Source organism: Ailuropoda melanoleuca, chromosome 4 (assembly GCF_002007445.2).
Source record: "Ailuropoda melanoleuca isolate Jingjing chromosome 4, ASM200744v2, whole genome shotgun sequence".
NCBI lineage: Eukaryota > Metazoa > Chordata > Mammalia > Carnivora > Ursidae > Ailuropoda > Ailuropoda melanoleuca.
The window spans coordinates 85,035,856-85,047,771 of record NC_048221.1 but is presented as its reverse complement, the minus strand read 5'-3'; the positions used below and the strand labels follow the sequence as shown (position 1 = coordinate 85,047,771).

The 11,916-nt window shown below is 34.1% G+C and overlaps 1 protein-coding gene across 4 annotated transcripts in view; it reads left to right on the top strand.

Annotated features, from left to right (window-relative positions):
• Window positions 1–11,916, top strand: part of PUS10 (pseudouridine synthase 10) — a 72,248-nt gene that overhangs the window by 140 nt on the left and 60,192 nt on the right. Inside the window, exons 1-4 of one of the 4 annotated variants that reach the window (XM_019807903.2) lie at window positions 6–297; window positions 3,642–3,782; window positions 7,079–7,342; window positions 8,089–8,175. In XM_019807903.2, the coding sequence (XP_019663462.1) occupies window positions 3,657–3,782; window positions 7,079–7,342; window positions 8,089–8,175 (477 nt within the window). In that variant the 5' untranslated portion in view covers window positions 6–297; window positions 3,642–3,656. Of the gene's footprint in view, window positions 1–5; window positions 378–3,641; window positions 3,783–7,078; window positions 7,343–8,088; window positions 8,176–11,916 lie in introns of those variants that run through there. The other 3 variants (XM_019807902.2, XM_019807904.2, XM_034659182.1) reach the window with 3 other exon arrangements.

The window sequence follows — 11,916 nt, the reverse complement described above, 5'->3', positions numbered from 1 at the left end:
TACCTGAGGGTAAGGGCTCATCGATATTTCTGGCAGCGACTACGACTCCTAGACGTCAGAGTCCCACGGGGGCTTCTCCGGGACTAGTCCGGCTCAGGCCCGCAGTTCTGACCCACGCACTTCTACGCCAGCTGGGGTGGCGGTGGGATGAGGGGTTGTGGCGGCGCGCCGGGCAGTGTTTCTGGTTTCCCCACAAACAAGAAGAGGAGAGCGTTCACTCAGCCTTTGCGAAAAGGCCTGGTACTTTCGTTCTAAAGCTCTCGTTTCCTCGGGGAACATAATTGCTACACGCAGTAGGTGCGTTGTCATTAGTCTTCCCCGTTCCCTCTGGGGGGCCGGAAGGGGTTAAATCTCAGCCTCCGGCGTCGCGGGAGAAGGTGAGGCAGGAAGGTCTGAGGGTTGGGGGTACTACGTGGGCGCAGGAGAGGTGTGGATGGAGAGGATAGTTTCCTTCCTGTTGGAGCGGCCTTGTTGGCAAGGAGGGGTGAGCGGGAAGTTTCTTGAACCTGACTAAAGGAGGGGAAGGGCTTTCTTGGCCGAAGGAGAGACTGGAGGTTAGACCTTGGCTGAATTTCCAAGTCTGGAGTAGATTCTACAATTGAGTATAACGGTAGCACAGTAAAGTTGTGAGGGTCTTTGAAAAATCCACACACGCCCCCACCCCCGTGAGACGAATGACACACTTCTGTATGGAAATGAGTCTTGAAACCTCACGGGATGTGAGACTCAGTCTGGCCATTTTGGTGTTTTTTCATATGCCCTGCTCCTTCTCTCTTTGCAACGAATGGTTTCTGTAAGCCCAAGAGGTGAAAAGAAAGTCCATCGTCTCCTCCAGTTATCATTGGTTTGTGGAGAAGGGACTCAAATCCCGTAAGGATCCTGACACATGTTAAGGGATTCTGTTGCAATGACTAGTTCCAATTCTTTATGTAAAAGAAGCGCGTAAACGAAAAAGGAAAATCTTAACGAAGGCAACCGACAATGAAAAACTTATAGTATGAAATGCATTTCTCAGGGCTTGCTTTCAAGGATAATAAACCTCATATGGAACAACTGATTTCTGATGACTTATGAAATCCTTTCAGTGCTGTACGTCAAGACGAAACGACTGAATTTAAGACAGAACGCATTTCCTCCTTTTAATGTTACCTTGTTTGAGAAGTCGCTAGATTGTTGCTAAATGCAAATGATCTTGAGGGTTTGGAAGACCGTTCCATTACTGACACGTACACACTGAAGAGCGTTTGTCTTGTTTTGTTTTTTTAAGACCTCTTCAAATAACTCAGGACAGGAAGCTTCCTCATTCGGAACAGGTTTGGGAACTTCTCAGAGCCAAGAGATTGTAATGTGTCATATATTGACTTTGTGTGATACCTTTATTCTAAGTGTACCTATTGGAGAAATAAACCTTCATCCTTTGAGCCAAAGGAAAGAAAGCATCCGTTTTCTTCAATTAAAAAACTTTTTTTTTAATTTAAGTGTAGTTGACACACAATGTTACATTAGTTTCAGGTGTAAAACGTTGGTTCAACTTCTCTATGACATTCTGTGCTCACCACAAGTACAGCTACCATCTATTACCACCCTACAACCTATTACAAATCATTGCCTTTTATTCCAGTGACTTATTCCATAACTGGGACTGTATTTCTCATTCCTCTTCCCTCTGGCAACCATCAGTTCGTTCTTTATATTTATAGAGATTCTGCTTTTTGTTTGTTTTATTCATTTGTTTTGTTTTTTAACTTCCACTTAGGGTGAAATCATATGGTATTCATCTTTCTCAGTCTTATTTCACTTAGCATAATATCCTGTTCCCTCCATCCATGTTGTCGCAAATGGACCGATCTTATCCTTAGAAAGCATCCATTTTAATAATAGCATTTAACTGAAATCTGCGGGAAAGCTTTGATACAAAGTGTTCTTTTAAGAATATACTCATGCATTTATTTACCAAGAGGGTTTCTCTCTCTGACTTAAAGGTTAATTCTGAATTAAATGAAATCTTAGGGCTTAAGTAATGGAAAGGTGGAGAAAAGATAAAGAGTGAGACAGAAATAGTTTCTCTGGGAGGGGATTGCAATCAAGGATATACCTTAAATGCTGATAATCAGCCCCTCACTGAATCCCAGCCCTTTCTCAGAATCAAACTAGCAGACTAAATGGCCTGGCAGAAGGAATTCAGATCATTTGTATATAATGATAACCACACAGCACTTCTCTATATGCAAGGTGTTCTCCAAATATTGTGTCCTTTTGCGAAAATGCTCTTGAACCCAAATTTACTTAGGCTACCCTAAATTAGAGCTTTAATCCTCTATCTCAGACTTTTCACTGGTGTATCCAGGCAAAGTCGTACTTTCTTTTCTTCCTGTCTGCCAGCTCCAATACTGTATTCACCTGAATTGGAACTCAGCCAGAGGCAATCTGTCTTTTGTAGTCCTGGTTGCTAAAACTGATTTTTGTGGTGAAGGGTTTTGTAGAAATATATACCTGTCTTCTTCGTTATTTTGTGTCAACGATATACTCTTGATAAGTGGCCACAAACATTTAGAACTTGCAAGTAAGTAGTGGGTTTTAAAGGGTTGGAAAACACAAACTAATTCTAAGAATCACATCTTCACAGTAAGGAGTTGGTAAGAGCTCAACCCCACAAATTTTAAGCAACTTCATTTGAATTATGAAACTGCATGAATTAAAAAGTGCCACTGTTTTTTATCTGTGTGACCACCATACCACAACATTGCCATGCGATCATTGTTTTTTAAAATATTGCTAGTTCCTCATTTTAAAGTAATGTGAGCTGATTGATTAATCAGAAGATCTATTCTTGCAAAACAGAATGAGTAGGTAATTTAATTTTCATACACCTCCTTCCTGACAACAAGAGAGTTATATCGGGTTTTACTCCATTCTCTAATTGGTTTCTAAGGGCATTTATTCAAATTGTGAAAAGTAACAACTTGTTTTAGATGGTAATTACTCTAAATTATTTTGCATTTAATTTGTGGGTTTTTTTTCGTGGGGGGAGGTTTTACTTGTGCATGAAAGGAGCAGATTCTTCTCATTTTGCTAATAGTTGGTGGTCATTTAGTTATTTCATCAAAGTATAATCAATGTTTTTAGATTTACTGATCAATTTGTTTAAATACGTGACTGCTTAACTGTCATTGAGGCTAGTAAAATATATAGACTGATCTATTTTTTCCTAACAAACTCATTCTTAATTTCTAATAGGAAGAGTTTATTGAATTTACTACTTTGTGTTCTCAACACTGAATGGTACAAAATAACAAAACTTCACTCTGTATTCTTTGTTTTTATTACCTTCCTCGGAGACAACCATTCTTGATTATTTTTATTTTTATTTCTTTTAATTGATTTAGTTATATTGATATACTTTATCATAATCCAGAATGCTACATTAAATTCCTTGATAATTAGAAACTTTTACCTGGCCCATCGAATAAATGTCCTTCAAGTTTATGTTTCAATATACATATAATGGAAGGGATATTATTGGAGAGTACAAAATAATGTTTTCAAATAAAAGTTAGTTTTTATCCCTAAAAGGTGATGACATATTTGTCTGTGAAAGTAAGACACGAAAGATGTTCATTGCTTTTTTTCTTTCTTTCTAGTTATAATTATTCAATATGTTTCCACTGACTGAGGAAAACAAGCATGTGGCCCAGTTGTTGCTCAGTACTGGTACCTGTCCAAGATGTATTTTCAGATTCTGTGGTGTGGATTTTCATGCACCTTACAAACTTCCCTACAAGGTATTTTCATTTTGTTTCTAAAGAAAGTTTCTTTATTCTAAAATGAATACCTGAACATTTGAGGGCAATTATCTATCCATAACTCTTCATTAATTAAAAAAAAACTATAATAAAATAATTGCTGATAATGGTAAATTTGGAATTTCCTTTTAGTACCATAAAACTGTAAATTCCTTCTTAAGTGATTATATCGAACATTTAACGTAGTGGGATCTTTGTGGAGCAAATCCCTGGTGTATTTAATGTTTGTATATACCTCCCCTAAAGAGAACACAGATACCACAAAATAGAACTTCTAACCAGATACTAGTAAGATGTGACAAGAGGAGGATGACAGTCCTGAGATTTTCTATTAAGTGGAAGCATTGTGGATTTGGCTGCCTTTTTTCTTTTTCTGTTTTCTGTATTACCATTTGTACTTACAAATAGGTATTTGTAACCCTCCAGAAGTAAATGCTTATCATCATCATTATTTACTGCTATTAATAATAGCAAAAATAATATACAGGGATCTTTGACATTTATGGCAATATATGTAGAGAGAGCTTTGACTGTTTAACAGAATACTTTCACAAAAAATATGTAACATATTTTGTGAAGTATACTTGATTCCAATAGTGACATTCTTTTTAGAGACAGATGGTAATCATATATATGTAAATATATACTTAAACAATATATATACACACACGCACACTCAGTTTCTTTTTTTTTTTTTCTTAAAGATTTTATTTATTTATTTGACAGAGAGAGACACAGCCAGCGAGAGAGGGAACACAAGCAGGGGGAGTGGGAGAGGAAGAAACAGGCTCCCAGCAGAGCAGGGAGCCCGATCTGGGGCTCAATCTCAAGACCCTAGGATCACGCCCTGGGCTGAGGGCAGACATTTAACGACCAAGCCACCCAGGCACCCCACACTCAGTTTCTTACAATTTTTAAAAATTGCTCAGGAGTTAGCAGTAACAATAATTTTCCCTATGTATGAGTTGTTTCTATTATTTTGGAAATAATAATTATATCTGATATTCACGTAACATTTTTATATGTCAAGCTCTCATCTAATCCTAATAATAACCTACTAGGTAAGTACATACTATGATTGTCTCTATTTTCAGATGAAGAAACTGAGGCACAGAGAGGTTAACCTGCCCAAAGTTACACAGCTATTAAGTGAGCAAGCTAGGATATGAACTGTCTGTCTGAATCCAAAGCCTAGAATTTGGAGCTAGAAGACATGGATTTGAGTCCCAGTTCCAGCTTCAGTTTTCTCCTCTCTAAATGGGAATGATGATAACATCCACCTCACAGGATTTTAAGGGACAATTTCTAATAAAGTATGTGAAAACACTTTGAAAATGGTACATATGCTATGATGATTAATATATATGTGTATATTCATTTATACACTCTATGACTATGAAGTAATAATCAGAATGGTTTTGTGTAATTCTCCTTACACATTTTTCAGACACATTATATGAGTCTATTCTATTCTATGCATTTGTTTTCATATTTAAAATATGTTTTAAGATTTAAAATATATATTATATAAAGAGACTTAGTGTTGCCAACTTTTATTTGTATCATTTTATGTAAATAAACATGAAAATATTTGAAGACAATTTTTTTGTAAATGTACTTAAATTTTGATCTTTGTAGTCCTCTATGTATGTACACATACATATACATGTACTATGTTATACTGAAATTATAGAACTTAGGTAATAAACATATTTGTGTGGGTCATAATATACCTATACGTGTATGTATGTATTAGTATTTCTGTTAAAGATGAAATAGAGCTACCATCCTAATAAAGTGAATTAAATTTGTTTGAAATTTTTTTCTTTAGAGTCAGTAAATTGTAATCTGAGTAAATTTTAAAAGGATATCTATTCAACAACTAAATAATAAAATCTGTCTAATTTAAACAAAACAAAGAAAAAGTCCTCTGAGTATTTAGATGGGTGAAATGTCTAAAATATGAGAATGGTTTCAAAAGAATGCAACTTTTATTTTTTTAAATTTTTTTAAAAAGATTTTATTTATTTATTTGACAGAGATAGAGACAGCCAGCGAGAGAGGGAACACAAGCAGGGGGAGCGGGAGAGGAAGAAGCAGGCTCATAGCGGAGGAGACTGATGTGGGGCTCGATCCCATAACGCCGGGATCACATCCTGAGCCGAAGGCAGACGCTTAACCGCTGTGCCACCCAGGCGCCCCAAGAATGCAACTTTTAACATTCTAGTACAAAGGGTGACAGAAATGAAGCCAACCAGAATGTTTGGTTTTTGTAATTACAGTGTCAATTTTCAGCATTGCCAGCAACTGTTTACCTTTGTTTAGTAACTTGTCTTGAAATTATTTTTACTTAATAGATGTATAATTTCTGATTTTTCAGATTTCATATTAATAAATATTGTAAAGACGTTTTAGTGATTGTGAGATTATTAAATAACTTAGCAAGGATGGAAATTCATTTTATATTTCTATTTATTAATAATTAGAATTGATGTTTGTTTGTTTTAGCAAGTGACTGACCCTCACAATATAACTACAGACCAAATTACAGGCATACCTCATAGATTTTGGGTTTGGTTCCAGACTACCATAATAAAGTGAATATCACAATGAAGTGAGTCAAATTATTTTTTGGTTTCCCAGTGCAGATGAAAGCATATTTGTAGTCTATTGTGTAATAGCATTATGTCTAAAAAATGTACATACTTAAGAAATAATTTATTGCTAAAAAGTACTAACCATCATCTGAGCTTTCAGCAAGTAATGATCCCTGATCACAGATTACTGTCACAAGTGTAATAATGAAAAAATTTCAAATATTGTGAGAATTACTAAAATGTGACAGAGACAAAAAGTGAACAAATGCTGTTGGAAAAATGGTGCTGATATACTTGCTTGATAGAAGGTTGCCTCAAACCTTCGTTTTATAAAGATGCAGTATTTGCAAGGCACAATAAACTGAAGCACAGTAAAATGAGTTATGCCTGTAATAAATTTGTTAATGGAATCTTCTGCCTCAGATTTAGGACTTTAACTTCATTAATATATGAAACTCTTTTGGAAAAATAATCACACATATATTGTGGGAGTTAGGTAATTCTCTTTTAAATTTCCCAGAAAGCCAATGCTGGCTAATAAAATTAATCGATTGCTCCAAAACTGGTATAAATCAATATTGTATAAGTCTTCAATGTATCACAATTTTACTCCTGTTTTCGTCTTAACCTTAAGGGCATTGTAAAAGGGTTATTACTTTTTTCAAATTAACTTTTCAGGAGTTGCTCAATGAACTACAGAAATTTCTGGAAATTGAAAAAGATGAATTAGTTTTGGAAGTTCCAAACCCACCTCCCAAGAAAATTCGACTACAAGAACTAGAAGATGGGATTGATGGGATTGATAATCTGAGTCAGAATGGAGAGGGAAGGGTCTCCGTTATTGAAGATGGTAGCATTGCTTCCAAGAGCTCAAATTTAAATGTGTGCAATGTATGTCTAGGAATTCTTCAAGAATTCTGTGAAAAAGAGTTCATTAAAAAGGTAAATCATCTGTTTTTTATTATATACGCAATTATGTAGAAATTTTCGGTCTTAAAGCCTAGAATTCTTGTATCTAAAGTTAACAGTACCATTAATTTCAACTTGTTTTACACCAGTGGATCATTAAAACATTTCTTAATTTAAAAAAACAAGCCTACTATTCTCAAATTACTTTTTTATTAAGAAGATAACTGAAAATTAATGAAGTAGGTGTCCATGTGTTTCGGTCATGAGTACTACTCAACTGAAGAGAAATATAGTGGTTTTCCCTCTGCTGTTTAATATAGCTAAGGAGTTAGAGAAAAGCTCTTAGTCATACCTATTAGTGTCTTGAAAAAACAAGTGTTACATCTTGTGGAAGGTACATGATTGAATGTGGGATTGCCTTTTGTTTCCAGCTGTCAAGAGTGCCAAATTTGGCTTTATTTTGTTTAAAAATATTGTTTAAGTTATGAGGTGATCTAAGAGAAAACTATTTTGACATTCAACAGATTATTCTGCAAGTGAATCCTGGCTGTATTGGCATCTCGTGATATCAGTCTTCAGGGTCATAGTTAGCAAATACTTGATTTGGGGATGCTTATGAGAATTCCCAGAGGTGAAAGTTTAGAAGTGTAGTGCCGTGTTCTGGACCAAAAACTTATGTTATGAAGATTAGTTTAAGATTTTCAGCAATTCCTGAGAATTTATATAGATAAATACCGTTTTATGTAATAAAAAAATCCTTTTATGTAATACTTTTTTAGGTGTGCCAAAAAGTTGAGGCCTCTGGATTTGAATTTACCAACTTGGTATTTTCAGTCTCCTTTCCACCACAGCTATCTGTAAGAGAGGTAAGGTCATTTAAATGCATAAAACTATATGTGAAATGCATGCTAGAAATATCTCAAAAAATGGAGATGTAAAAAATATTCCTTACCATACTCTATTTTCATTTTTTGTATACTTACTGAATGATCGATGACTGAAAATATGGCATTATTATAGCTGCTTAATAATGTTGAATGAATGGGTGAGAAAAGGAATTATTAAATTAGTTTATCACAGGACTGGGTTTTTTTGGTTTTTTGTTTTAGTTTTTAATATTTATTAATACTTATAATATATTTTATATTATATTTATAATATAATATTATAAAAGGGTTATTACTTTTTTCAAATTAACTTTTCAGGAGTTGCTCCTGAAATTTATATGCTATAAATAAAATATATATTTGTAAATATTTTAATATTTATTGTGTCAGCAGGACTGAGAATATCGCATGGTTCAGTCTTCTGTGGGAAGTTATATAATAAAAGTATAGTGCCTTTGAGCATGAGAATCCCAAAGGCCAGGAGTCCTCTAAAGAAATTGAAAGGTAGAGATTTCAGAGAATTTCTCTTATTTTCACGTGACTAGTTTAAGTCACTTTTTGAAGACTTAGTGAAGGAAACAGTGCTCCTTATGCCATTTTTTTTAAAGGTCCTCATTCTATAGCATATATTCATTAAGCTTTAGATCTGTATGAGGCATGTTGGTCAGAGAAAGAGATTTGACCAGAACTTCAGAGAAATTTTGGGGTAGATGTATGCATGTTGAAAAGGGGTGGGGGTAGGGTCATTTTAGTTACGAAGAACCTTCTTATTTTCTGGAGTAAAATATAAAAAGGTGGCATCCCTTTTAGTCAATAGGACAAGGGAAAGAAAGAGCCTTCTGTTTATTTTAACTTTTTTCCTTTGTTAAGTGAAGAAAATAATAGTAGTCATTACTGTAACATTCTTGTGTGTCAAAACTGACATGAAAAAGAAAACTATCCTATAGGGAAAATGAGCTTTGTAATTTCAAATTACAACAATGAGTTCTAAATATATCCATTTATATGTGTAGGGTGTCTTTTCCTTAAGAATCTGAAAGCATCACTAGAACATTATATCTCATACCATCACTTTCTTTGGGTGAGCAAAATATGTTAGAGCAAATAATATGTTTATTAGCCCCCAAAAGGCTGAATATTGATTTAAGACTGATGAAGCTGGTTGAATGATAAAGAGCTGGGAAGTGAAAAAAAGTAGAATGGTTTTAAGTAGTATCTTTGTCAATGGCAAGATGACGGAACAGGTAGAAGAAAGGGGATGATGATGGTATACGGAAGTTTATAAACACATAAAGTCATTTTCTAGTCAATCATCAAAGCATTTCTCATGGGTAGGTCATTTTCAGGATCCAACTTTGGTAGCAAGAAATAGACTTCTGAAAGCTAAGTGGTTCATAAAAAGTGCAGTGTTTGTGTAATAAAAATAGAAATAAGAAGCATATTTTCTAAGTGTGGTTATATATCTTACAACCAAACTCTTCCTCTCAGAGTTTATATTTTGACATTAAAATTTATATTTTCCATTTTTATCACTTAAATGATGATTTTAACATATCCATTTAATATTTATTGAATGCTTATGAAGTGTTTATATTCCACATTAGAAATAGAAAATGCTATTTTTTTAAAAATAGAATTATTCTGCTTAAACTCTACTTACTTCTTGTAACTGATTTTAACCACTAAACTATTAAACAGAAATATGTGACTATTCCAGTTATTGGGAAATTAATACATTTCCACGGTATAGTGTGTAATAGTGACTCATTGTTTTCCTTTGTATTGAGTAATATATTTTTACTCATTCGTTTCTTAAGAATAATAATTATTCAAAAAGTACACAACGTTACACACTGTATACAATTTTCAGAACCCAAATTTCTTTAGCAAATTGTGTTTATGGTTCACTTTGTGATTTTTTTTTCATTATGTTTTGTTCCTTTCTCTATTGCTGTCTTTTATTACTTCCTTGGAGTTGAGATATGTTACGTAGACCAGAGTGGATATAAATTGGTTTTCAAACTAGTTAACTTATTTGTTACATATCCAAATTTAAACAAATTACACATTTTCAGAGTATTCTTGCATTTTGAATATAAATTCTGTGACTTCTCTAGTGACATGTTTCTTCTACATTGTAGTTTTTCAACTTAGATATTGTAAAACTTAGAACTTATTTATGTGTAGAATAAATTAGTACTTTGGAGTTGATTCATGCTAGTTATCTCATAATTCAGAGTGAAATATACAATTGAGTGAATTTGATTCAGCATTTTCCACTTTAGAGAAGAAAATTATGATCACAGGTATATTGATTTGAAAGCAAATAATTTTTTATCAACATGGTAGTATTATGTACCTGCTTACAAAAGAACCAAGGAGAAGGATGACCTCAAGTAAAGGTTTTTTTTTTTTAAATCAGACTATTAAATTTATATGAATTCCTTCATATTCAGCCCTATCAATCCCTTTCTGGCTACAGCTATAGTTTTTATTTATCATCATTATAAAAGCACTAATTTAAAAGCTTAGGAAGAAAAGCTTGTGGATTATATAATCAACATCTTCCACTGAGTTTGGGAGACTATGGAGGGAGAGGTGGAATACATCTGTGTGTGTTTTCCTAGCAACTGTCTGATCTGGTTAGGACAGTTTTAGATTGAATACTGCTAGAGAGGAGAAAAACAAGCAGATTAACTGATAAAACCCTGTTAGACATTGAGTAAGACTTGGTGAGCAGAATAAATGGGAGCAGTATCCAGAGACTCACAAAAAACAACAATATGGAATCTAGCTAGGTATAATACTTAGAGGCTCCAAAGTCTTTACAGCAGTATACAAAATTTGAATTATAAGGTTGAGATTATAAGGGATAGTAATAAGTATATCAGGACTGTCATGATGACTTTCTGGATTTGAGCTCACCACTTGAATGTAACAATGGAAGGATGTCTTTTATGAGAATCAGATTTGTTAAGAGGAGAGATAAAATAGTGTGATGTGGCAAGAAATTGTATAACTACATTGAGATCTGAGATCCTGTGAGTGGAAGGATGCTGCACACCATCCAGAAGAGAATAAAAAAGAGAGAAATGGGATAGATACAGGAATGGAAGTGTGTTGAATGATCTTTGGCCAAAGGAAGGTGATGAATTACAGATATAGTCATAAAGGTTAGGGTTTACAGTAGTATGAGGCATTCCCATTGTCTAGGCATTTGATGGAAATCACATTTGGTTAAAAGCACATCAACAGCTCTTAAATAAAATAGTGGTTCTCAAACTCTAATATGCATAGGACTCATTTGGAGAGTTTCCCAGGCCCCTTCCTTAGAGATTCTGATATAGTAAGTTGGTGGGACCCATGAATTTGTGTTTCTAACAACAAGCTCATGGGTGAGGTTGGTACTGCTACAAAGGAGCACACTTGGAGAACCACTGTCCTAAAGGATAATGGCAGAAATAATCTAGTCTGATAAACTGATAACTTTTAAAAATTTATATTCCTGATAGGAGGAGAGAAACAGGCATAATTGAATATATCCTACACTTTTTTTTAGAGTAAAAATTCAGTTTATTCATCTGTTTATAACACAGTACACAAGAGGCAAAGTGTTTTATATCATAGATTTCACTTCCATCTCTTTGGTGTGTTCATTTCTTTGGCTAAAAGGAGAGCTTAGGCATGAGAGGCAGGCAATGCTTAGACAACTGAAATAAG